This window comes from Anguilla anguilla, chromosome 1 (assembly GCF_013347855.1).
Source record: "Anguilla anguilla isolate fAngAng1 chromosome 1, fAngAng1.pri, whole genome shotgun sequence".
Taxonomy (NCBI): Eukaryota; Metazoa; Chordata; class Actinopteri; order Anguilliformes; family Anguillidae; genus Anguilla; species Anguilla anguilla.
In genome coordinates this window covers 55,464,170-55,490,891 of record NC_049201.1, presented here as the reverse complement: position 1 = coordinate 55,490,891, position 26,722 = coordinate 55,464,170, and the positions used below count along the sequence as shown (strand labels likewise).

At 39.8% G+C, this 26,722-nt stretch overlaps 1 protein-coding gene across 1 annotated transcript in view; it reads right to left on the bottom strand.

The window, feature by feature from the left end:
- tsnare1 (T-SNARE Domain Containing 1) overlaps positions 1 to 26,722 on the bottom strand; it is a 165,849-nt gene that overhangs the window by 12,337 nt on the left and 126,790 nt on the right. The window contains exon 11 of the mRNA XM_035389640.1: positions 12,057 to 12,165. Within this exon, the coding sequence (XP_035245531.1) occupies positions 12,070 to 12,165 (96 nt within the window). The 3' untranslated portion in view covers positions 12,057 to 12,069. The remainder of the gene's footprint in view (positions 1 to 12,056; positions 12,166 to 26,722) is intronic.

Sequence of the window (26,722 nt, the reverse complement as noted above, 5' to 3'; positions counted from 1 at the left end):
ATAAAATAATTAAAAAATCATAAAGAAAGATTTCCATTTTCCCCATGTAATGGAACATTGCAGAGCATGTTTTGCTTTTTATCTCTAATTGTGTTTGCAAATCCAAATAGTCTAATTTATAACAACCATTTCCTGTAAAAATAAATTTCCCAGACTGCTAAACTGTGGGCTTTAGCTTTATATACACAATAAAAATAATATTTGCAAATACGTGGAAAGGAGCACTTAAACCAATAATTTGCCGTATTTAGTACTGTGAAGCATTTTCCACATTTTTTGACATCAGTGGGTTTTTCATTGGAAATTATAGCCATCCTTTTTCACAAACATTGCACACAGATTAATGGTAACAAACTTTTTTGAGGGAAATGTGGACAGTCTTTTTTCTTGACTAGTATGCAGTTCCGGCTCCATGCAGCTAGTCTTACTTTTCTAAGCATATCTGCAGATCTTCAGCATAGCAATCTTTCTCACAACTTTTCTCACCTTCCAACCTTTTTTCCACTCAAGCACTAGCATGAAGACCTCTCTGTCCACAAAAGCAGTATTCTAACACAGGAGACTGCGATTGAAAACAGCAGTGAGAAATGTCTTGCATTAACTTTACTGTTTAATTCCCCCAGAAGCACTGAAATAACCCTATTAAATCAAGTAGTCACCCAGTCATTAATCTCAATGCAGCTGACTAGTTTTTCAAAGCTAATGGGGTTTATAATTTGCATAAGGCAAGTTTACTCACAAAGCTTTCCCTAAGAGGATTTGAGTTCAGACAGAGAGCTTATTGTCACACTTGTCTTCAGCAAGGATTAACAGTACTAGACAAGAAGAAGTCAACTTCAAGCCATGGTGCGGAAGTACTTCCTGTCCATATACGTTTCATTCTTATGGATAAAAAACGGCCTTCTGCTGGAAATGATTATAATCCTTCCAATCAAACCTGGATCACAGTTTTCCTGGTACATTGCTTTCGAAAGAAAATCTTTTGGCAAATATCAAACCACTACCTATTTAAATTTACATTTTAATGACAGGTGAGTAGGTCCATCTCTCTTATTCTGTGAGATATCACATAAATCCTGAACCACAGCCTCAAGTTTTACATGGAGATAAACACAAGCTAAAAAAAATGTCCAGTGAGGATCTGTTATGAGTTGAGACCAAGAAATATGAATGAACAATGGTGGACGGAATCATGGGGAACCGTGACTGTCTCTGATCTTCAGTCTTAATGACTCTTTATGTCCTTCTTAAAAATAAAATAAATCTTGGTAATTCTTCGAATCCATGCTATGATTTCTTCCATCTGCCATGTTGTTCCTCTGTGTCTGATTTCCGCCTCGGTGTTGACAACTTGGCTTTTAAAATCATTTGAATAAGCTTCTTTGAGATTGTGGCTGTCTTCTCTGTTTCACAGCAAGCAAAGCGGCTTTGGCGGCTAAATATAAAATGTAGCATGTGCATTAATTCTTTAATATTTATCAGCAAAAAAGGTGCTTGAAATATGGCTTCATCCTCATTAATAATTCAGTGAAGCTGCATGAATGCAAAAGTTGTATGTAAACGGGAGAGCTGACGCTACTCCAGATCCCTAAAATATTCCTTTTTTGATCATGAATAACATTCTGAAGTGTTGAGCTTTTACTGATATTTAAAACATATATTCCAGCACACTTATTCTCTATTGTACCTCAAGTCATTTGGGAAGTGCTCCTCGACAGTTCAAGTGTCATTTTGTAATTGTTAGCTATTTCTATTGATGCTCCACATGCCACGCAAGGGTTTCACTGAGGTACTATTGAAGCTGACAATACAAAGACCAGTTTCAGTCTTTCCCGTACGCTCTATTATTCACTGTAGTAAAAGGAATGGAAATTATCGAGAATATGTCCATTTAAAGCCACTGGTGTTGGCTCTGTTCACATTCCCCACTGTGTCTACTGGCCCCCTGGCATGTGCCGTATATGCACTGTATGGAAAGAATACACTATGATAAGCCAATAAGATGCAGAATCATTTACATTTTTCAATAATTAATTACATGTAAATTTGACTAATAATAATAATAATAATAATAATACACAGAAAAAACAATATTACTACTATTACTACTACTACTACTACTACTACTAATAATAATAATAATAATAATAATAATAATAATAATAATTATTATTATTATTGTTATTGTTATTATTATAATTATAATCATCATCATCATACACAGTTTTTAGACTTTTACTTACACTTGGCTTTGTGGTGTTTTGCATTTTTAATGCAACTCAGTGACCCTTTCAGAACTGTGTCTGGAATATTAGATTGTTTTCCTTCTTCATAATTAAATTGATGCGCTGCCATTTTGGGGGTTTCTATGTCACGTGCAATGGGTAGACAGAAGCAAATGGCAAGTTGTCTAGATTTAAGCACCAACATTGAAAAGTGAATTTTCCACAAGCAGGAAAATCTCACAGACTTACTTTATGAACCGCGTATAGGTTTGCAAGTGACACTGATTTACAAGTCCAGCCCCAACTCATATTGTTTTAACACACAGGCACACAGCTGTACAGTCCACAGTGCTGCTTGAAGTCCATCCTTTCATTTGAAAACAGTCCTAGTTTTTCCTGTCTCCAGTAATAGTGAGGCTGTTATTTCCACTTCAAACAACCTGCTGTTTTGTATAATGTGCCATGATGGAGTAATGATTGCCTGTTTGTGTCAGTATGTCAGCATGCTTGTCAGCTTTAAGAGGAAGAGCAGATAGAATTAAAAGACTAGCGGTTTAATTAGCGCATTCATACCTGTCATTTGCCCATATGTTCAGGACGCATTGTGCGTGATTTGTACGTGATTTAACCAGGGCAATACACAGAGCTTCGGTTTTGAACATTCCGTAATCTAAACTTGTTCAGACTTACATTCAATTATACTTCAGATATTTATTTGCTTATCAGGCCTTGAGAAGTGTCTCATTTCCATATAACTGAACATAGAAAGAAGATTTTGAAATTAGTGGTAAACACTGACAGCCACCCTGGAGCAAACATTCTTTAGGCATTACATTTATTTTCAGACCCTGGTGATATTAGGCTTAGTGCCTCTCTCTCTCTTTGCCTGGAGAACATTTGGAATGTGTGCGGAGTTCGTGTGGATGAAAGCAGCGCAATTACAATCCATTACCACAGCACTGTGACTCGGCTGACAGACCACCGCCCGTTTATAATCAGAGGTTGTGCTGAGAGTCGATGTGAGGCGGATGTGGAGGGGGTAAGCAAGTGACTCCATTGCGAAATTACGGTGACCTTGACAACCAATAATAAACGAAAGCAAACAAAAATGTGTCTATGGTAGAGTCCAACGACAAGACAGTCATGGTGTCATAACATTGTAATAACGTGCTAGTGATGCACTCCGCACAAGGATGCTTTTGTTTTGTTTCTTTGACAGGCTTCAGCTGCAGTGGAATCCATCTATTTGCATGGCAGTCTTTGCCACAAAAGGCCCGTCTCATTGCTGTAAACCAGTGGCATGCATATTGAAAAATCTCCCACCCAAATTACTCTGTAAACAAGATGTGAGCACAACGCCGGCACCATAATTCCCAGAAATAAGTGTCAGTCTGCAGTTAGCGCGTTATTTAGTGTGCCGTAAAGAGCCAGGCTATTGATCTGAGAGGCAAAGCGGCTCCACGGTTCTATCTGTCATTGCCACCTTCATTAAACTGATGTATTGGGCCAAGATTTCTGCCTCTCTCACTCTTTTCCCCCTCTCTATTGCCTTCTCTACACCTCTCTTTGTTTTTCTCTCTCTCAGACAGTGGCCGCTCATGCAGCTTGGTCCCTGGGTAATTGAAGAACAGCAGGGATACCCTCTGGACTCTAGGCTCAGTGAGCACAGAGATTCCAGTGTTAGGGGAAATCGATGCTTGATTTTCTATTACACTCAGATGGCAAGGCCTTCTTCTGAAGCCCAACCAGTACCTTGGAGTTTTTATTATTGACACATGGGGGCAAGCAGTTTTGATGTCATTTCTCCACTCATGGATTCACCCTGCATACAATAATATTCCCCACAGCAAGAGAGGCCCTGCTCAGCTGATCTGTGGTACAAATCCACTGTGCCTAGCAAAATTTGTTGCATAATCCTGTATGTTTTACTGATAGTGATGTTGAATCTATTAGTTTATGTTCTCTATTTCCAATATAGCGTTTACCATTTTATATACCCTTTATTTCTGTAATTACTTCTTTTAACCACTGTTATTTTCACATCTATTCTGCAGCAGTAACAAGCTATTTATTTGGAGAATGCTGTAGTCACCATAAAACAGAAAAATATGTAATTCCAGGGAAATACATAAATGCATATTATGATTGTTGCTCTTTATTACTTGTTTTATATAAGTTTTTGGATAACAGCTTGCAGGTTGTGCTGCATAAATAAGACAGAAGTCATAAACACCGAGATAAATGGCTTCTGACGTTAAAGCAATAGCAAGGGCACCATGCAAGGGAATGACTCTTGCCTTTCTACTGCCCAAGGTGAGATTGCGAATGGGGGTGGAGGTGGAGGTGGGAAAGCCACTGCAACCTTTTGGGGGTGATGGGGGGCTGGGCGGGGGGGGGGGGGGGTGGGGGGTGGGTATGGAGGTGGAATTAACGGTTCTGAACTGGTGAAGTGGAGTGGGGGGAGAGGGGTGTTAGCAATTGCAAATCAGCAAACTAGGGGGAGGGAGGGGAGTAGATGGTGGTCCGAAGGGGTTCCTTTTGCACCACAGCCATCATGGATGCAGCGTAAGGATTTGTTTTCTTTTTCTTTCCCTTCATTTAATGTCTCTCCAGATAAATGGCAACCACCCTTATCGGCGATGCCTACAACTGGCCCCGTGTGTTAAGGTACAAACCTTTGTACTATTCTTGTTCTCTATTTAAATAATCAAGTTAAAAATGCAGTCAATGTGCTTAAATTCAACTGCATGGATTTTCAACACATTTGATATTACTGCCATGCGTGACAATGTTTTTATCCCTATGTGTGGCATTGCCTTACAATCTGGCTAAGCAGAAACAATAACTTTAAAGCCTCTTGAGATCTGAAACAACTGGAAGTCCTTGACAGACAGCCCACGGAAGTATCCTAGAGAAGTACAACCTTCTGAGTTGGGAGAATTGCATGAAATTAGTCTACATTGTTTAAAACAAAAAAAAGACCAAATATTCTTGAATACCTTACCCCTGGAAATAAGAAAGAGTATAACATATTGTGACTTCACATACTTGCATACATACACGCACACACACACACACACACACACACACACACACACGCAGACACACACACACACATACACACACACACATATTATATATATAGTATATCTATTATCTAATCTTTGCTGCTGTTTTATGAGATGTAATCTTATATGTCTCCAATTGCTACACATTACTGTGTGCTGCAGTTGTGATTATAAATGACTTGTTTTCTTTACCTGCTCCTGGACTGCAGTACAGGACTTTATTCTTACACAGATGCATCTACATAAATGCTGATCATTATGCATTTTCCTTGTCAAATTGCATCTTGTCAGACCCATTGCTAATTTGGATGCTGTTGCCACTGGCAGGATCTCTAGAAGGATCATGTCTGCCATGGAGATGGCCAGCTGGTTCTGTAACCAAACCATCCACCCCCACCTCCAGGGAAGAGACACAGAAATCCAACTGCAAATATGATTCACAGACCCCTAGCAAAGAGTACTCCCCTGGTCTGGGACCTGAGCACATAAACATTGGAGCGTCAGCCCTGGATGCAGACAGTTAGCTCAAGCCGAAGCAGTATAGCATGGATCGTTGGCCTGTAGTGCTCCTTTGCTAGTCTGTGCGTGGGTGGCTGAATGTAAGGGTTAGCATATTCATTCATAAACAAATACAACGTGAGCATTATAAGGCCAGTGCTCATTTGGTATAATCACAACGATGACAACAATGACAATGACGACAACAACGACGAGGACAACAACCATGACGACAATGACAACGACATCGACATCGACAACAACAATAAAATCAATAATAATAACAACAACAACAATAATAATAATAATAACCCCAGTGACAGTAGCAACACTTTTTTCTATGCATGTGTTTGTGTGCACACGAAATGTGGCACTGTCCTTTGCCCTATGTGTGTGCATTGCTTAGGAACACAAAGCATACACAGAGAAACAGTAGCCCACATGAGTCCCAGTGCCAGCAACACAGCGCCTCTGACTCAATTTCCTCTCCCCTGAGATCACCCAGCACGTTTGGCCTGAATTCAATCACCACATATCCTTGCTGCTCTCGTTCTTAAGTATAAAATAAGATTCAATAGAAGGAAAAATTGACCCATTCAATTAAAATGCTGTTATTTATGTTTATTGTGGCAGTCATCTAATCAATAGTTAGCCTGATTCATTTTCATGGGTAGAAAACTTTTTCCTCACCAGGGGCAATTTGTTTTACCTCTCTGTGTGTATTTATAATCAGTACAGATTGTAAAAATATATGAGTCGATTGCAGTGTGCCTTCAATTTGGAGACTAGCATGGGATTTTCTCGAGGCTGTCCATATTTTCTGGATGTAGGAGACAAAATTGCCTTAGTCAGATCGTACTGTGTTGTATACGCTATACAATTTGGGAGTGTCGAAATCCACGGTTCTCCTCCATAACATGTTGTGTCGCCAGCTGCTTCTTTTTATACCACAGATGACAGCACCAAGTGGAGTTGGAGGAAGACCTTTCACATGCAGTTCGCGGGCACTGGACCAACCAGCAAGGGTTGCTGAACAGCGATTAAATTTTGTAGCCAAAACTGACTATAACCCTCCCATACTCTGTGCGACGCAATCAGCAATTGCGTCTCACCCTATGGAGCTACAGGCCACGGTGAGTACTGGCACGGTCTGGGTTCGATCCGAGACAATGGGGCTCATCTTTGCAGTACAGCGTGGTGCCTCAACCAAACGAGCCACCAACAGTCCACCCCACTATTAACTTAAACAGCTGGCTGTGAGTTACAGACATTTGTGTTACAGCAATTCAAAATTTACTCTCAACATTCAATTTTTTTAAGGACAACATTGTCATTTAAGAGACTAAAATGATGAAATTACCTATATGCCTAATTCAATTTATCATTGCTCAACAGCTTGCCGGCCTATTCATTATTCTTTTGATTGAGGAACAATGACTTGCACGTGTTTCGCATTGCAAATCATTTTCTTAATCACAGTGGTGGACCTTAGAGGGTACATCACGGAAAGCTTTCCTGGGACGCTAGCAGGTCCAGGCAGCCTCTTGTGGTGGGGTGTGTGTGTGTGTGTGTGTGTGTGTGTGTGTTTTGTGCGTGCTTGCGTGCATGTGGGTATGTGTGTGTGCCTTGTGTGTGTGTGTGTGGGTGTGTGTGTGTGTGTGTGTGTGCTTGCATGCACACGTGGGGAGGGGGGATGAATTCTCTTTTTTTTTTCCCTGCACAGTTCCTTCCCGCCCTAATCAGCATGCCATCATTGCAATCCTCAATAAAGCCTCCGTTATTGAGTTTGTCACGATTAAACATGCATACAAGTCTCATCAAGTCACACAATGACTATGTCTTGGGTCCAAGCGGAATTAACCGGGATGCATACTGATACTTGAATAATTATATCCAGTCAAAAGTAACCATATTAATTATAGCAATTAATGAGTAGATAGAGATGTCTTTTGACCAAATATAATGATCGAATTTTCTGTTTCATTTTCAATACTAATGCCAAAAGGGAAATAATTTTAGTTATCACAACATTTACATTATGTGTTTAGTTATGACTCAGACCATTAAGTTATAAATGCATGTAGGGCCTAAGCCTGTTAGAACATTTAATCTTCTAACAGTTTAGTGAGCATATTCATTTTTTATAAAGTGTTTTTTAAGGCATTGTATATAGGCTATGTGGTGTAATCATTACAAATGCAGATGTCTCAGGAATAAAAAAAATGAGGCCACATCAAATATAAAAACTTTTCCTGCCAGTGGCGGCTGTGGGTGATAGCCTCATGGGCTGACTGACGATTGCATCACCCAGGGAATGGGAGGGCTCAATCGATTATGGGTCCACGTTTCACTGCTCTCATTGTGCCCCTCTCTAGTCGTTTGTGTGCCCGTGGACTGCATATCAAAGCCATGTATCAAAGGCCTTCCTCTGTCTCTGACAAATAAATAAATAAATAAATACTGTATACAGTATCAGTAAATGAAGCTATATATATGTGGTATTGTCATGTTACAGCATGGGTTCATTTAAATTTTTTAAATAAGGCCAACATACAAGCATCTGAGACGAAAGCCATTATTTTTTTGTGGTGCTTGACAATGTAGCTTCTCGGGAGAAATATTTATTCAAATTTGAACAGATTTTTTACAGTTTGAAACCTTTCTCCAGTTCATATTCCTTCTCCAGGTGAGCAATATTTCTATTCAACAATTTTTCTCTCCTAACTATTGTTTTTTTAAATGTTTTCAGAATGTAGGAACAACCTGGCACTGCAGTAACTGCCCAAGGCCCATCTTTTGAGATTCATCCGCTGTAATAAAATGATTATGGCTCTCTTTCTGTCAGTGGCTGAAGTGTTTTGGGTTCAAAAACATCAACAAACTTCTGCATCATATTTTTAATACACATCAGTTATATACGTTTGAATGTCTGCAGTTATGCAACATCCAAGGATTGTGTTTAAGGTAAGGGTCAGGGTAAAGGATACATTTTGTGCCTATGGGGAAAATACAGAAATGAAAGAGAAATTACAATCAGTTGCTTTAGTGGAACAAAAAAAATCTTTTGACGCTTGGAAAAGTACTTAAGCTCATGTCTGGCCTTTCAATAAATTCTGTCCAGGCCTTCTTACATGTGCTGTTTCGGTAATATTATACATATATATGAAATGAAAATATTTAAAATAAAAACTAAATGAAATAAATATGAAATATCCTTACAGTTTTCCTTCAGCTACTTTGGCAAATATGCAGGTTTATTTTCAAAAAGTTGTTCTCAAATCCTCAGATGGAGGAATATCATTTCATTATCTTCTATTGGCATATGAATAGTACTTTCTCCCATGGACTACAACTGTATCCCATAATATAAAAACTCACAAAAGTTTTCCTGCCCATTCAAAAAGGAGGCCTTGAAGGAGAAAATTTGTTTTACTTTGGGGTTAATTTAAAGTTCATTAATGGAACCTGCATTTTAGAGGCACGGTGCAAAGTGCACAGCCTAGGCCTATGAGAGCTGGGAATGACTAAAACAAGATCTTTGGGAAAATTAGTGAAGAGTGCCTGGTCTATATACACATAGGAAAGTGGAAACAGGGAGGAAAAAGGCATGGACTACATGGCCTGAGCTGTTGTAGGTGGGATCGAACTACGATAAAAATCTTCTCTATCCCCCTCTCCAGTCTTGGTTGGTATCGCAATAGAATAGGCTTCAGTTAAAAATAAATAAATAATATTGGTTAATCCATTATAGGCTTCAGTTCCATTTTATTGAAGTGACAGTGGAAGTAATCCATCCTTCACACATCACATAAAAATATTTTTCCAGCGGATTCTTCACAGAAGGTGGTGCTCATTTTATTTATATATTCTGTTTGACACTGGCTTCTCAGTGGTTCAGCTTACACGTGCTTAGGGGAAGTTAACTTTGCTTCATTATTTCTGTGATGGAAAAAGTATGTCTGTACAGTCAGTATGGACACATTCAGTACCTCAGAAAGGTGATTGCTTTTAGTGGTAACATTACCATTTTAAGTGGTAATGAATGGAAATCTTATTATGCGACTGCAGAAGCAGAAATTTCAGTTGCAGATAATTTAATGAGTGCGGAATACCAAATACCATGGCCTAGCTGCTGTGCGATTTCATTGTGGCGCAGATCTTCTTCTTTGAGATTTCATTGACCTCTGCGTAATAGAGGTGTGGCTATGTTTCTCTCTGATAAAAATCGTACCAGACTTATTTTGAAAGCGTTATATTATATCACTCAGATGTCTTTGCTAGGGAATCCTGAGATTGCCAGGATTACATGTGGTGGAGGGTTTAGTGAATGGGTCAGCTCAAATTAATTGGAGAGTCTAAATTGCTCCTGGGTATGAGTATGTGAGTGAATTGTATGTGTGCCCAGCGATGGAGTGGTGACCTGTCCATTGCGTATTCCTGCCTCTCCCCCACTGCATGCTGGGATAGGCTCCAGCACCCCTCCACAATCCTGACCAGGAATAAGCAGGATATATAATTATGGATAAAATGAATGAATGAATGAATGAATGAATGAATGAATAAATAAATAAAAAAATAAAAAATGTGCTGTAGGCTACTGCATCTAACTAACTACAACGTAACATGCTTTGACATATGGAATAATGTCAGATAAAGTGACCGTTAACTTTAAAAACAAAATAACACCTAAAATTGCTTGTAGGACAACAATCACAACCTGAAAAATAATAGGAGCCCTGACAGCCAGACTAAGCACATTATGATTACGCTTGTCACAGTTTAGCAGTAAGTAAATGACCAGACCTGTGTAGCTACTGACATGAAATTATCTTGGATGACCTGTGTGTATGTGTATGTTTGCAGCACAAATATGCACAAATATTTATGCTCTGTATGCCCTCACTTTCACAGTTATCTACGGTGGCCCTGAAGGGCAATACACGCACAGAATTGCCTATGCACACTGAAGAACGCACTGAAGAACAGCTCCACGCACAGAAAAACTGCTCCACGCACTGAAAAATAGCTCTGCGCCCTGAAGAACATCTCCACGCATTGAAGAACAGCTCCACGCACAGAAAAACTTCTCCACACACTGAAGAATAGCTCTGCGCCCTGAAGAATAGCTCTGCGCCCTGAAGAATAGCTCTGTGCCCTGAAGAATAGCTCTGCGCCCTGAAGAACATCTCCACGCACAGAAAAACTTCTCCACACACAGAAAAACTGCTCTGCACACAGAAAAACTGCTCCGCGCACAGAACTACCTACGCACAAGGAAAAACTGCTCCATGCACATTTTTATATATGTTGTATATATGTTGGGTGTGTGTGAGTGTGTGTATATGTATGATAAAATCCCTAGCACGTAGCTATACTGGAACGTTTATACACATAGAAAGAGTTCAGCAAGTGGCAACTTAATCACAATAATGTAAATTGCACCAATTCATACAATTGAATATGATTGTAATTTAATTCTTACTAGTTGCAAACGTACACTATATTAAGTTAGTACTCAGTAGAACGAAATTGAATTGAATTACTATACAGCTAGTTTTATGTCATCCTTTTAGAACAACAGGTAGCAGTATGGGCTGCAGTATATATATATATATATATATATATATATATATATATATATATATATATATATATATATATAGTTATGCTATTACAAGGCAGTGCTGGCTGGTAATGTTGGAGATACAGTATGATTAATTCTGTGGCCTCTCATGCTCCCCCTGCTGGCCAAAAACATCAAAACATCATGGAGATTTCCAATCTGTACTGTTCAGTGACAAGGTGCAATAGGTACATAAATAAATAAAAAACTACATACATAATTATAGTCCCAAAAGAATCCTTAAATTATGGGCCATGAATTATTAACTCAGCCTGTTGTCATCATTTTTCTCCTTGAGTAAATTATAATCAAGCACCGTCAGGGCACAACCTGTTAAACTGGGCAGGATGCTACTTATGCATAGATGATTAATAGCAACTCACTGAAAACATTACTTTATTGAACATATCTGATTTATATATATATATATATATATATATATAGTCATTAAATAGTTATGCTGCAAAACTACATACAAATGCACTTTTGCATTGATTTATTGGCAGTGAACAAAAAATCATAAATTTATCTGTTTGATTGACTAACTGATTGATTGATTGATTGATTGACTGCTTTTAAAAATATCTGGCATTGTGCCAAACCTATTACAATACAACCAGAAGGACACCTGCCAGTTCCCACCTGGACAGAGGTCTCATTTTCTTGCAGAGACAGCGATGATGATGATGAGGAAGGTCAAGACCACTGCTCCTGCTATGAGTAAATAGCACTTCCGCTTTCTGAGTTGTCTCTGAGAAGAAAAAGAACATAGAATATGGTTTGAATCAGCACTTCCAGCTCAGTCATATTCAAAACATATGCCACTGACAATCATGTCAAGTTTGAGCATAATTACAAACCGTCAAATATATATGCCTGTCAACTGGTAGTAGCAATGAATCATTATCAGTACGTATGGATAACATTTCCTTTATGAGAGTTTTGTTACCTGTTAAAAAGTATATTGTCTTTTCAGTGGGCTGCTGATTTCAACAACAAAATGACAGAATGTTCCGATTTCATAATGTATAGCACCAAAACAAAAGATTGCACAAAAAATTAGACAATTTATAAATGGACATTAGCTGTCTGAATGTACAGGATTAGCAGATGGCATTTACTAGAGCCGTTTTTGTTTGCCAGTACGTGCACACACACGCACCCACACATGCACGCACACACACACACCAACAGTGACACACTTATGGTGTCCGACAACAGAATGACAAATGGTGTGAATGGCCCCTGACTAGAGTAAAGTACCTGTTGATACATTATACCTTCCTCCTTCGATGATAGATCATAATAAGATTTATGAATACATTGTTATTCCTTTGTTTCTTGCTTTGATATTTTACTGAGGTTTGGACTGTTTAACGCATCAAAAGTAAATAAATAAATACATTCACAAGAAAGCTCTTTTATCCCCTGGCAGTGAAGTATTTCCCATTATGTCATAAAAAAGAGATGAATATGAAAATAAAATACAACAGTGAATTAGTAAAACTTAATGAAAATTTAGCTGAAAGTGTTAGGTTTTTTTTTTTTTTTTGTAAGTGCAGGCACAATTGGATGTGGCTGCAATATGTCAGAGCAGGAGTGAGTACAGAATCTATGTTGTTCTGAGTCGCTTTTCTTTGCTTTTTTTCTCCCCCTCCTGTTCTCTCCCCCTCCCTGCTACAAAGGCGGTAAGAGCTACTGCATTAGACGGGAGCTAGACCAGCGTGTTTAAATCCTGAAGCGCTTCAAAGCACGGAGAGCAATTCATCTTCTTATCTGAGACGCGAAGCAGGCTTTCTATGTGGAAGAGAGAGAGAGAAAGAGAGAGAGAGAGAGAGGGGGGGAGAGAGAGAGAGAGAGGGAGAGAGAGAACAAGAATGAGAATAAGAGAGGGAGTGAGAAAGAGAGGGAAAGAATGAGAGAGAGAGAGAGAAGAGGGAAAAAACTGCTGTCGAGTAATTTTCCGTTTAAACGTTCCACTCCACAACAATTTGCATAAGCAGCCCCGCGTCTGTGATAAGAAGATTGGTTATTTTCAAAGGCTCTGTGGGGATTGAGAATTAAAGGCCTCTCTCTGCTATCTCTGCTCATGCAGCTGGCCACCACAGACTTCCAGGCTTTTTTTCCTTACATTTTCCCCCCAAACTGTGCCTTATAAACTTTCTCCTCTCTCTGTTTTTTTCTCCCATTCTCCATCCCTCCTTCCTCTTCCTCTCTTACCCATGCCTGTCACTTTCTCTCTCCTCTCTCAACTCTCACTTTCTCTCCTATCCCTTCACGCATCTCAGTCTTTCCTTTCCCCTCTTTCTTTCACACTCTCCTACTACTCTCTCCTTCTCTCCTCACTTTCCATTCCCTTCTTTCTCCTATCTATCCCCTTCTTTTTTTCTCTCTCTCTCTCAATTTCCTTCTCTCTCTCTCTGTCCACCATTCTTCTGTGGTCTAACCTTCTGCTCTGTCGTTGATGGGAAAAGGAAAAGAGAGAGAGAAGAAAAGGATTTGGATTACAAAGGAACTGATGCCTGTTTTATGCCTTATTTTCCAAAGGCAATTGGAAGAGGGCGAGGACAATAGAGAGAGAAATAAAGAAAAAGCAAGAAATATAGAAAGAGAGAGGGGCAGTTGAAAGACAAAAGGACAGAGCAAAAAACAGAGGGAGGATGGAGAGATTGAGGAAAAACATATAGGAACAGAGTGAAAGTGAAAGAAAACCACAGAGAAAGGAAGAACAGTGGGTTAGGGATAAGAGAAGAAATCTGCTTGGTGAGAAGATCTGCTCATTGCAGGTATCCTATGATGTCACTGTGACAAAGGCCAGCAGCTACTGCTTTGTGCTCCACTGGCCTGGTCCCACACATTTGATCTACTGTGTGAAGTGGAAGAGGTGCACTGCGATGCTCACACAGTCATGTCCTTCACACCTGTTGGCTGTGTGCACGTTGGCTGGGTCGGTGGTTTGTTTGCTTTTCCGTCATCACACAACCCAGGGACAAAGAGACTCCAGTTCAGTTCATGTAATGTCCATATTTCTCCCTCCTCTCCTCTCCTCTCCTCTCCTCTCCTCTCCTCTCCTTTCATTCATTAATGTCTGTGTCTTACCTACTCCCCATTCAAGAAATTCTTGCCAAACTTCAAAGAGAATAAAGTAAAATTCTCAATACTAAAATGAAAGTCTGCATGAATGAAAAAGATGGTAAATCTGAATACAATGGACATGTACAAAGTGGACAAAGTGACAGCTATCCCACTGGCAGTACTCTCACTAGCAGTGGACTACTTGTGGACTGCTTGCGTTCTGGGACCTATTTGTGGATTTGGCACCTCCGACCCTATATTAGTACAGAGGCTTACGAGGGTTGAGGGAATCTGTTGTCAAGATACAGCTTTCAAGGTCCGAGGGGAAACTATTACAATTATCACAATTGATAAATAAAAAAAAAACAATTCCTGGCCATACCAACACCTGCGCTGTGTTCCGCTGGTGAGAACACAGAGAGGGTTGCCTCCGATTTGTACTGAATGTTTGCTAGTTAAAGCTATCTACCTGTGCTATTAATATTCAGATCAGGATGCACAAGGCTATGCATCTACTGATCGTATGCTGTAAACAAGTAAAGTATCGGAATAACCTGGACGCTGTGATGAATGGGATTAAATCTAGCACACTTTTCCTAAGAATGATTTCCTTTCCTCAAAACTAACTCATTATTACCTTATCTTTTCAGCATAATAAAAATGCTAATAACTGTCATTTGTATTTAAGTTGTACTATCTGAGTAACTATGTGATATTATTTGCTGCCAAACAAGATATTATTTATGTTCAGTTAGATTCAGCCAGCAGCACTGGTATTTTCGGTTGACAAATTAGTTGCAGTAGAAAGGCAGAAACACAACTCATTCTTGAAAATAAGACTGAGATCAAAATAAAATGAGGTCAAAACTAAGGTAAAAAAAGATGAGTGTTTTAGTTGAGTGGATTGCAGTGCCCTCTGGTTGATGCATTTAGCCTGTTAAAATACATCACAGTGTGGTACATATGTTAGTAAAGCTCTATGATGGTGGTATACACTTGTATTACATTAGTTTGAATGAAGCCTGCTTCTAAATATTCAAACAATTTTTCAGAATATAATAATCTGGGATGGATTTTATTCATACAAGCTGGTTGCACTTCAAAGGGAGAAGAGAAGGGCTGTAATTTCATAGCAACGTAACGCAATATTTGTTATAACCAATTGCTTATTGCCACCGCTTAAAATGAAATAATGATTATTATTTCAGTGCTTTGGGATTTTGCTTGGAAAGATTTTTTACATCTTATCCCCAAGTTTTAATGCTGAATTCACAATCGATATATGGTTTATACATTAAATAAGTGTTACACTGTAAATAAGCTACGGTGGCTGGTGAGCTAAAAATATATGCCCTTTTGCACTTCCCTTTAAACTGACTAATCATTGTTCTCAACCCGTTTTCATTAATTTTCCTTGGTTAACAGGACTGCCATCGATCTGACAAATTGGTAGGTGAATACACAGCTTTTTTGGTCACATCATGTTATGTTGATTAAGCGACAAATTCAATTTAGAAAAATATATTTTTTAATCACTAAGCACACTTAACAACAAACTACTACTCTGTTATCTTGCCTGCTGCTTTAGTTTTCAACACACCCTGCAATAAAGGCTATCTAAAAAACATGCACTGGAAGATTATTTAAATAACAAAATCTGTCTGTATTTGACATGAATATGAGTGAGTGCAGAGAACAAAGGGGACACGTACTTAGTGTTAAAATGGATATTGATAAAATGCGCACAATTTTACAATGCAAATAAAAATAATTTTATTATTTGTGTAATAGCCCGATTGAGAACTGGCTATACTTTGGGTATTGAGTATTTCGTGAATTAGCGGTTGTACTGTTAATCAAGGGAAATGATTGAAAATAAGATGAAACCAGTAATCAGTTTAAGGGGGAGTTTTCTGCCCTATCAATTGTCAGTTGAATAGTTTGGCATACACTTTCTGCAATCGGATTGGAGCAAGCAGATTAGGATAATGGTGATTTTCAAGAATACTGTTGTTGGTTTGCAATGTTTAATAGAGTAGAACAGGGAGAATGTTATGATGGAGATACTTCCACAGAAACGGAAAGTGATGGCAATCTGTTTACCTTTATCAAGCTACTACCTGAATGTTTAGAAGACGGAAACATTATTTTTTAGATGTAGCAGAAGCGCTCTTCCAAATAATAGTAAATACCTATTGCCTAAGTTCAGTCTAGTGTAAGCGTTGACGGAATATTTTTCTTAAACCAAATGTTTAGAGCTACTCCAGATTTAACAGGTCTTTATTCAATTAAGCTACACTTTATTGGCTCAGTGAGATAATTTGTCCTCAGCATTTGACCCATCCAAGTTAATTACTTAGGATGTAACAAAGGGAACATGGGGACCAACTCCATTTCTGAGGCCAGTTCCTTGGTCAAGGGCAATGGCAGGAGTGTACCTGACCAGACATGCATGTCTTTTTGTGTGAGAAAAAACCGGAGAACCTGGTGAAAAATCCAGACAAAAATGTGGAGAACATGCAAACCATAAGCAGAGAGAAACTGGAGCATCCTTCTTGAGAGGCAACGCTGCAAACCACTTCTCCACCATGCCCATTAATATTGAAAGTTGATAAATAAAGTTAGTACTTTTCAGAAGTATAGAGAATTCAAAATGACCTGATGCAGGGATTACTAGAGTGCATATGCCCAATGCAATGGTTCAAGCAACAGGCATAATGGCTGGAATGGTCTTCTTAATGTGCTTCTTTGATTCAGTGAGAGGATTGAGCACATGCAATTCTTTATATAAGCATCCACTCCACAGAAGGCGATTAATTTGAAATCCCAAAGGATTTTTCATCTTCAGATTCTATACCTATGCCATCCCATGCAATACCATTTGGTTGGACGTTTGAGGCTAACGGCGTGAACCCCCGCTGAAACTCAGCAAATGTCCGAAGGCTGGAACCTGAGCTTAACTGCATTTTCCCCACATTATGACTGCAAACATACCCATGGGCATCAGCATTGCTGAGAGATACCTATTTATCCTTTCTGACACCAGAAACATCTTCATACGGTGGCAGCATGGTGCGATTATTATTGGCTTTATTATTATTCTGTCTTTATCTCATTGGGTGAGAAAATTGGAAGTCCATAAAATAGCTAATATTGCCGTGCGACCGCGGCGCCTGTAATCGGCTTAAGGCACAATTTACATAAAATTCCGTGTCCCAGCCTGTCCTGATTATGGGTTATGAAAGGCATTGCAAATAAACACGGGCTTCTTCCTAATGCTGCCTTCTGTGGCCGTAGACTGTCAATTGCACGGATACTCTCACTGGCAAATCTACCCAGGCTTCTAGAAAAGTTTATATCCCCCCCATCCCTCCAGCCAGCACACTACCTTTCTATGATTTCCACTACACAATGTAGTGTCTTGAGTGAAGGTTAAGGGAAAAGAATCATACATTGTAAGTTACTCTGGATAAGAGCATCTGCTAAATGAATGTATTGCAATGCAATGTATTCAATCAAGACTTTTGAATCCAGTCAATAATTCAGATAGGATCTTGTAAAAATTAAAGAACAGCAAAAACTAACAAAAAACCAAAAGAACAATTGTGTGCTGTGAATTCAGGGTTATTCCTACAAGTTAGCTGAGCTGTTGATAGAAGTCACAATTTGTGCTTTATTTAGCATTGTATTGGCCCTACACAGTGAAATTAATTCATTTAATCAACGTGGTAAATTAATTAGGTGCGGAATGCAAATATTATTTCACTAGGCATCAGTTTGTGACCTCATTCTCTTCCTGGAAACTGTATGGACCAACAATGCAGATTTTATTACCTGTTGCCATGACAACCAAATAATGTAGCCCGCCCGGTCCTAGTCATACAAAAGAAAGTGGTCTATAAATAATAATAATGGCTTGCATTTATATAGCGTTATTCTCACACACAAAGTGCTTTACATTGCTGAAGGAGAAACATTCCTTAGGCACCAAGAATGTGTGGCACCCACCTGGGTAATGCACGACAATCATTTTTCACCAGACCAATCACCACACAGCAGCAGAGGGCGAAAGCATGATTTTCTTAGCCAATTAAACTGGGGGATGATTAGGTGGCAGGTTGATCAGGATGATTAGGTGACAGGTCACCAGGGAACCCCCTACTCTTTGCAAGTGTTATGGGATCTTTAATGACCACAGTGAATCAATGCCTTGGTTGGCGTCTCATACAGAAGTGGTTCTTAAACTCAGCCCAGTTTATTCTGGGTTTTGTTCCAACCCCAGTTGCAATCCCAGAATTAAAATCTTTCTTAGTTACATGCATTTCACAAGAATAATATAATGCAGGTTTTGTGAATGAAGACCAGTATTTATGTCAGAAATAGTTATGCATGCCATGAAAAATAAAAGTCTGATGTTAACATTGTGAAATTCTGCTATATTGCAATCAAATGATCTAATTAAAGACTACATCAATAGACATGGATATGTCATTGGGTAATTTAAGGTTGTAAATTTCTAAAACAGCAAATACAAAAATCTCCTACTGTCCCAGGCTACATTCAGTACAGTCACTGCTTCTCCCATCTCACCTGAGAATCTAAACAGAGTGCTTCCTGTACATAGATCAATCTGCCTGCCGGAGGTGGAAAGGTCAAAAGCTAAGTGCACTTAGGCGATTGAAAAAAAGAAATCACAAACATTTTTTTTGGCCACCTGTTGTAGAGCCAGCTTAATTAGTTTTGAGATTGAAAGAAAGCATCCGGGAGTGCCTTCTTGGAATGCACTAGGCCTTTCTGCATCTGCCAAGCCAGTTTCCTGGATACAAAATACTCTATGGGAATGAAAAGGCAAGCTGCGATATCCAGGCCTTTGGAGACTGTGTGAGATTAAAAGCATTCAACAGGATGAGAGATGGACAGAGTGAAAAGGGCCTGGGTTACGGTCGCTCGCTCTGTTTTGACGTGAAGGAAGCGACAGCTTGGACGAGAGGACCCAGTCTGCTGACATAATGCTGCACTTCTCACGTTCCATCGATCTTCAAACCTTCGACACAGCCAATACTGTCTTCTACAGTCAGTCTCCTTCCCTGATATCGTCTCCTCCCTGTTACCTGAACCCTCCTTCCTCTTTCGGCAGGAAAACATCCAGGTTCAGATCTCCCAGTTCATGTGTACATGTCACAATGTTGATGCAACGACAAATTTCAGAATACTGTTCAGTTATTTAAGTTTAATAAAGCAATTATACGTATTTTATGCATAGTTGCAGTTAGTATTACATTAATAAGGAGGCCGCGGTTTAGTTATAATTAGATTTGCTGCCATACTATATACAGGGTCTGAATCTTTTTTTTTTTTTTTTTTTTTTTGTAGAGCCAGCCACTGTGACTGGTGGATTAAAAAAAATTTACCGGACACTTGGACAATTTACCAAACACTATTGTTTTTTGCACAATATGGAAATGAAAATCACAGAACTGCATGAGCATGCTTTGTAAAACATTTTTTAAATATTTATTTAAAGAGAAAATCGATTTCATAACGCTGTAAAATTAACAATAGTAATACTTATTCGCAAAAAATTGGCTTTGACTATTCGAGAGCATATAGACATCAGTTAGCGCAGAACATGACTTGATCTTCAGCCTTGAATACAAGCCATTCGCAACACTTGCCAATATCATCAAGCTCCACTCACCACTAAAACTGTTTCTTTTTTAACTTTGCTTTGTTTTTCTTTGACATTATCATTTATCTTCCTCTTTTCAACAGGTTTTTTACCCAAGTGTCACCAAATCTTTTTTTTACAGCTAATTAACGTTAGATAATTCTGGCTAAGATTTTCACAGAATTTATTAGCAGATGTTAGGTTACTGCTCTAGCAAGTGTCACGACTGGTGACAAAAGCAGAGTGCAGCCACGTACACTCAGAGAAGCCCAACAAATGTGAGGATTTGTGGGAGTTGAAGTCTCGTATTCTGAAACTATGATTGTGATTGCTGTAACTGCATGAACTTCCATGTATGTTTCGGAGGTTTTTTCGGCAGCTTTATTTCTACACAACAGTGTGTCTGGTAAATCGGTTGTTTACCTGACACTGACATAATCTGCCCGCATTTGGCGGGTGGTCAGATGCTAGTTTCAGACCCTGCATATATAGCTAGTGGTCAAGTTATTAGGTGTATCTATCTAGTACCAGGTAGGACCCAATTTTGCCTCCAGAACAGCCTGAATTGTTCACAGCATGGATTCAACAAGGAGCTAGAAACATTCCTAAGGGATTTTGGTCTATGCTGCCTCAACAGAATCACACAATTCCAGCTGATTTTTCACCCGTGCATTCATGTGCACACCTGCTGTTCCACCTCATCCCAAAGGTGCTGTATTGAGATCTGGGGATCGTGCAGGCCACTGAAGTAAGCTGCAGTGGAACCAGCCTGAGATGATGTGTGCCTTATTGCAAAGCACATTATCCTGTTGGAGGTATCCATTTGAAAAAGGGTAGAAGGTGACCATAGAAGAATGTACACGGTCAGCAACAATGCGCAGATATCCTGTGGCTTTCAAGTTCAGTTGGTATTAAGGGGCCTAATGTTTGCCAATAAAACATTCCCCACACCATTTCACCACCACCGCCAGCCTTCACCATGGACACAAGGCAGGATGGATCCATGAGTTCATGCTGTTTGTGCCAAATTCTCAATCTTCAATTGTCAAGTTTTGGTGATCACATGCCCACCGTATTTTCACGTTCTTAGTTGACAGGAGTGGAACCCGGTGTGGTCCTCTGTTGCGGCCCATCTACTTCATAGTTTGATGCCTTGTGCAATTAGGGATGCCCTTCTGCATACCAATTTTTTACACAGCCGTAATATAATGTATCCCATTTGTAATATTTTCTGGTTTGTGAACTATACACAAGCCTGCTCACATACGACCCCTGTTGCTGGCACAGGAGAGTGAAGACAGCTCGCAGTTCTCCTCCAGTGCACACGGTGTCCGTCAATCGTTTCTTTCTATACCAGCCATACGCACAGAGCAGGGTCCGAAACGACCCCTGTCGTACAAGTGCGGAGAGAGTCATCGAAGACCATGGTGCTCACTTGTGCGCTTTGTGAGCCACCCAGCAGCTACCCAGCAGCCCCATTGAATGTATTTCTTAATAATTTATTTAGCAATTGGAGCAGCACTGTATTCCAATTTTTTTACCAAAACCTCCCAAATATGGTAGCATAGTAGACAAAAGGTAGGGTTTATATCACAAGGGGGAACATTTATTTATATAGATGTGTCAGCAAATGACACATTTATGGCTTCCTGTTTTTCTCACCTACGGAATATAAAAATACTGTCTATTGAATTCGCTCCTCCGGTATACTGTAAATCACATTGGTCTGCCATCAATTGTTGTAAGAACTATTTTTTTCAAGCTTTATATTTCAGTGTTCTGTGGGCTGCTCTGCTGAGCATCACTCAACCCAAAAGCCTTCATGTCTGTGAAGGCCCTGGCGCACTCATATCTGCACATGAGTCTTTAGCGCTCACCACAAATACCACAGATAAATCCATGCAACCCCCCCCCCCCCCCCAAATCACCACCGCCACCACTGTACCTAAGCTCCCCAGTAGCATTTTAATGGTCAGTCGGTGCGGATTCCTTCCAGGGCATTTAACAGCCTGTGGGGACTGTGTTAAAATAAATTGGGCACAAATATGTGCGACCAGGCCCTCGTCTGGCAGGTTACGAGCCCTGTTCATCCCTGTGAACTGAGGTCATTTAATGTGCTCACAGTCTAGGGAAATTACTCACTTATTCCCTCTGGTTCCATTATCACATCCTTGGATTGGGACCCAAATATACTCCAAATTAAAATGCACTTATGGTCTGATTTCGTTCCACACTCCTCAGTGTTGCTTTGTGTAAGTTTTTCCTCAGAGTTGTTCAGTTTTGTTTAAAGTTGTTTATTGTCACAGCGTTTCATTGTTGCTCTATGTTACTCACTGTTGCTTACTAGAGAATACTTTCAGTTGAGAAAAAAGAGTGGAGCAGGTTAAGGAAGTATTAAAAGGAATATTTCCTATCTGCCGCGATAAGAATTCACATGACTTGCATGCGTAAAATCGCCCTCCGGTGGGATGAGGGATGCGCCATGGTGCTGCAGCACGGCGGAGAGGAACAGGCCTTTAAACGGTCATCACAGGATCCCATCAATGTTCATGCGGCTCTCATCGCAGCCTCCCTCGTTCACTCACGGCTAGAGTGGCGGAGGCAGCCGACTCCCCACAGCGAGGAAACAGGAAGCTGATGAAGACTGATGGGTCACCGTGGCGACGGGGGACGCGAGGCGGGGGGTGATGGTGGGGGGGGGGGGGGTGAAGCCTATTGCGTTTCCACAGGGATCTATCACTTCTGCCTCCCATGGGGTAAGGCTATAAACATATATATACCCCCTGTTGGTGTGGTGCTGGTATGCCCATAACTACCTATCCCTTGTTAAGCTGAAAAAATGTATTTCTTAAAGTAAATAAAATGAAAGCTCAAATTTCCGATCTTCTCTGTCTGTTTGGTAGAACAGTATCAGGGGACTGTATTGAGGCTTGTATGGTTAGGTCCACCATCTTACTATTATCTAACATATTGTCCAACTTCATTTTACATATTTTATCTGCTGCTGCTGGAAAAAGGATTGAAAAGTAAGTGGAAATTAGTTATAGGCAAATGTCACAGATTCCTGATTTTCTTTCAACTGATGGAAAAGCTTGCCAGATGATATAGTAGGAACAGATGCCCTTGGGTTTTCAAGACCAGACCTTTTCGACAGTAGGTAAAATGAAAAGCCTAGACTGGCTGAAAAAAGCCTGTTATCACCCACAGACATTTAAAAATTCTTCTGGTTCAGGCTACCTGTGTTTTAACATTTTACAAGAAAATGCATCAATGAGGCAGCATGATAATTATTTATAAGCAACAGTACCTGAAATAATAAAACTCGTTTTCCATTGAACACTGAACTATGAAATTACCTCTTTAAAAAGAGCATGCTAAAATACAGAAACAAATTAGCAAATTGCATACCAATTATGCAACTATTATTTTGTGAAATAGGCTTTATTTTTCTTTCTGTGTAAGGATTTAAACTCTCGTTAATGCAGCAGTGCGACTACATTTTCATATTATCACACTTTTATCTGGAGCTGTAAAATGCAGCCAATATTTAATACTTCTTCAGTGTGTTGTACATGCATAATGAACTACCTTACAGCATTCCCACACATGGCCAGTAGGGTGTATGAGTGCTGTGTTCATCCCTCAATAGCTCACACCCATGAGGACATGAGCAAGCAGGAACACAGGAATGAGAAATATCACTGTGTGACATCAGCGGACCGATTCTCCAAACTGCCTGACTCAGGACTGTCATGGTATTTACTGAGATATTAATGTAGTTACATCACAAACGAACATGCAAACCATTGGTTTTCTGACTTGGAGTCAGTTTTTGTACGGCTTGTTTTTTCACTTGCTGTTTTTCACTATTCCGCACTTATGTTGTAAAAAATAACCATTAAGTCAGCCTGTGTAAAGGCTGTGTTTGCCATGTCCCAGCAATTGCAACAAAACAGGTTTTAGCCCAGAGTCTCCAGGTTACACCATGGCTCCGCGGATGGTTTTGTGCTGTTCTCTTGTTCCCAAAAATGCCTTGCTGTTGATAGCTAACTTCATTAGCTGTTGACGTACAGCAATGAGTAATTTCATGCTCTATTATCTGAGCTCACTGTGTTTCTTAATTCCTGCTATCAGAGGTGAACAAAACTTGACCTCAGGTGGTGCCAGTTCATGAAACCTCTGTCAAGTTATTATGTAACTGAATTGCATATATTATAAATTATATATATATATATATACTTTTTTTGCATTTCATTTCAATTCTTGGTTCCACAACTTTAATGGTCACATGCATTTTAACCTGAAAGAGTTTTAACTGGTTTGTAAGGTAGATGTGGATAATGATCCCATAAATATCACACTCAACTGAACACTGTGATGTCTGACTTTGCAAAATGGAGGTGGCATGTTGGCCTGTGCCCTTCTTAATAAACATGAGTCATGCAGTGGTGAGCGAAGAGAGCACCTGTTTCCTGTGCTAATGGATCCTGGATTCAAGTTTAATTTCCCTGCCAGTGTGCTGGGCCATGAGGAAAATGACTGGGCATTTTTTTATGGTTTAAACTGATCATCGTTGTTGAGCACTGTGGTGTATTCTGTAATTAGGTAGGTGTTAAAATCAGAACGTGGAACTGTGCAGTGCTGCAGTGTTGGCTTATCTCTCTCCCTCCTGCTCACCCCTCTCTCTCTTCCTGAAAAGAGAGGATAGCCGAAAGCTAAACTCACATTCTGTCTGCAGTGAGTTTGATCAAGGCCCAGGTTTTCAAATAGATAATGGAATGACAATTAAATCTGCAAATGCTGTGCTGACTTTTCTTCCTCTCTCATTCGCTCATTGACTGGGTGTGGAAATTAGCAAATTAATGCAGAACAGGAATATTCACACATAACAGCAACATGAAGCATCTAAAATTGGAGTGAGTGTTGGATGGAACGTCAAGTTCTCTGTGCATTGGGCCACATGGCAAATGAAAATAGAGGTAATGATATTCTTGACATCTTTGCCATAAATATCAGGTAACTTTCTCAAACGCCTTCCTTAGCAACATAACATCAGTCATAACCAGTCAAGACAGAGCATTATGACACATGTTGCCATATGAATACAAATCATACAGATTCAGCAAAGTATTACCAAAATAACATTTTAGTTACCAATAAACAATTCATTTCACATGACATCATATGAACCATATAGGACAGGCTGTACATACAAATGGCACAATTACTTATTATAAACATGATCTTGAGCTGCCTTTAAATTTCCAAAAACCTTCATTTCTCAAGTTTTTCTCAGTGCTTCACCGAGATGGCCTATTTTGCTATACTTGAGAGTGTTGTGTAAAGTGTAAGGACAAAACAATGCTCACTTACACAGTTAAGTGTAACCTGGCCACTCAAGAACAGAACACTAACAATGTTCCAAACATGCTGTGGGTTCTGAATGTGCCTCAGCTCATTTGTGGCCCACAGAATGGGCACCGTGAGCCCTGCCCTGCCAGTCCTTATTTCCAAGCATCTGGCCTGCATTCCCTGATTGCTAATCAATACTAAAGTCATTTTTCCCTCTGCAATAAATTTTATATCCCATCTCAGAATAATATATTTTCAAGCATTTGCCAACCAAGCATTTGTCTGATTTCTGCAATAGAATACATGCAGTTTGGGATGCTGGGTAGCTCATTTTTGTTAAGCTCTGTTCTTGTGCATGGATCTGGTTTCATATCCAGACCATGCCAATGCCAACTGGTGGCTGGTGGTCCAGCAGGACCATGCACAATTGGGGCTAGTGTCCCCAAAGGAAGGGAGGGTGTCAGTCAGCCTGAATGACAGCATCTCATTGCAGACCAGTGACCCCTGCTGGCTGATTCTGTGCCAGCAAGTTGGCATGTTCAGCTGTAAATGAAGTGTCCTCCTCCAACTAATGTCTGGGCAAGCCTGGCACGCAAACTGCGGTGTGATAAGAACCTGTGGCTGACATCATGTCCTTCTTTGCAGGACACATGCTTGCATGCCTGTACTACGCTGAAAGAATATCAGCAATCCAAACTGAAAAAGCACAGAAACACAGAAAAATGCATGTTTGGCATCGTATAATGTAAATGCAGCGCACGTGAGCTATTTAAATTTGGCCACGTTTTAAAATATCCGTACTCAGGCAACCCTTCACCATAATGCCACAACTGCATGCTTCACCCTGTCTTTTCTCCAATCCAGTCTGTGCTTAATGGTTTTTTATGTTCCTGGCAGTTTAAGATGAAACCAGCAATTACAAAAAGTTACATGGGCTGATATTACGGGAGAGGCTACAGTACAATCATGCACAACAATACTGCAATCAGCAGCACTGCAATTACAGTCAAAATGGAAGAAAAACACAACAATAGCAACAAAAATGTGAGATGTCCTCTGAGTGACTAGTAATGTCTGCAGCAGACATGGCAAAGTAAAAGCAACAGACCATAGATTACACAAACAAACAGATAAGCACATTTGAACCTTATCATTGCACTTGGGTAATCTAGGTATTTCTCTGCCTAAGGATATGAAAACAGAAAAAAATAGA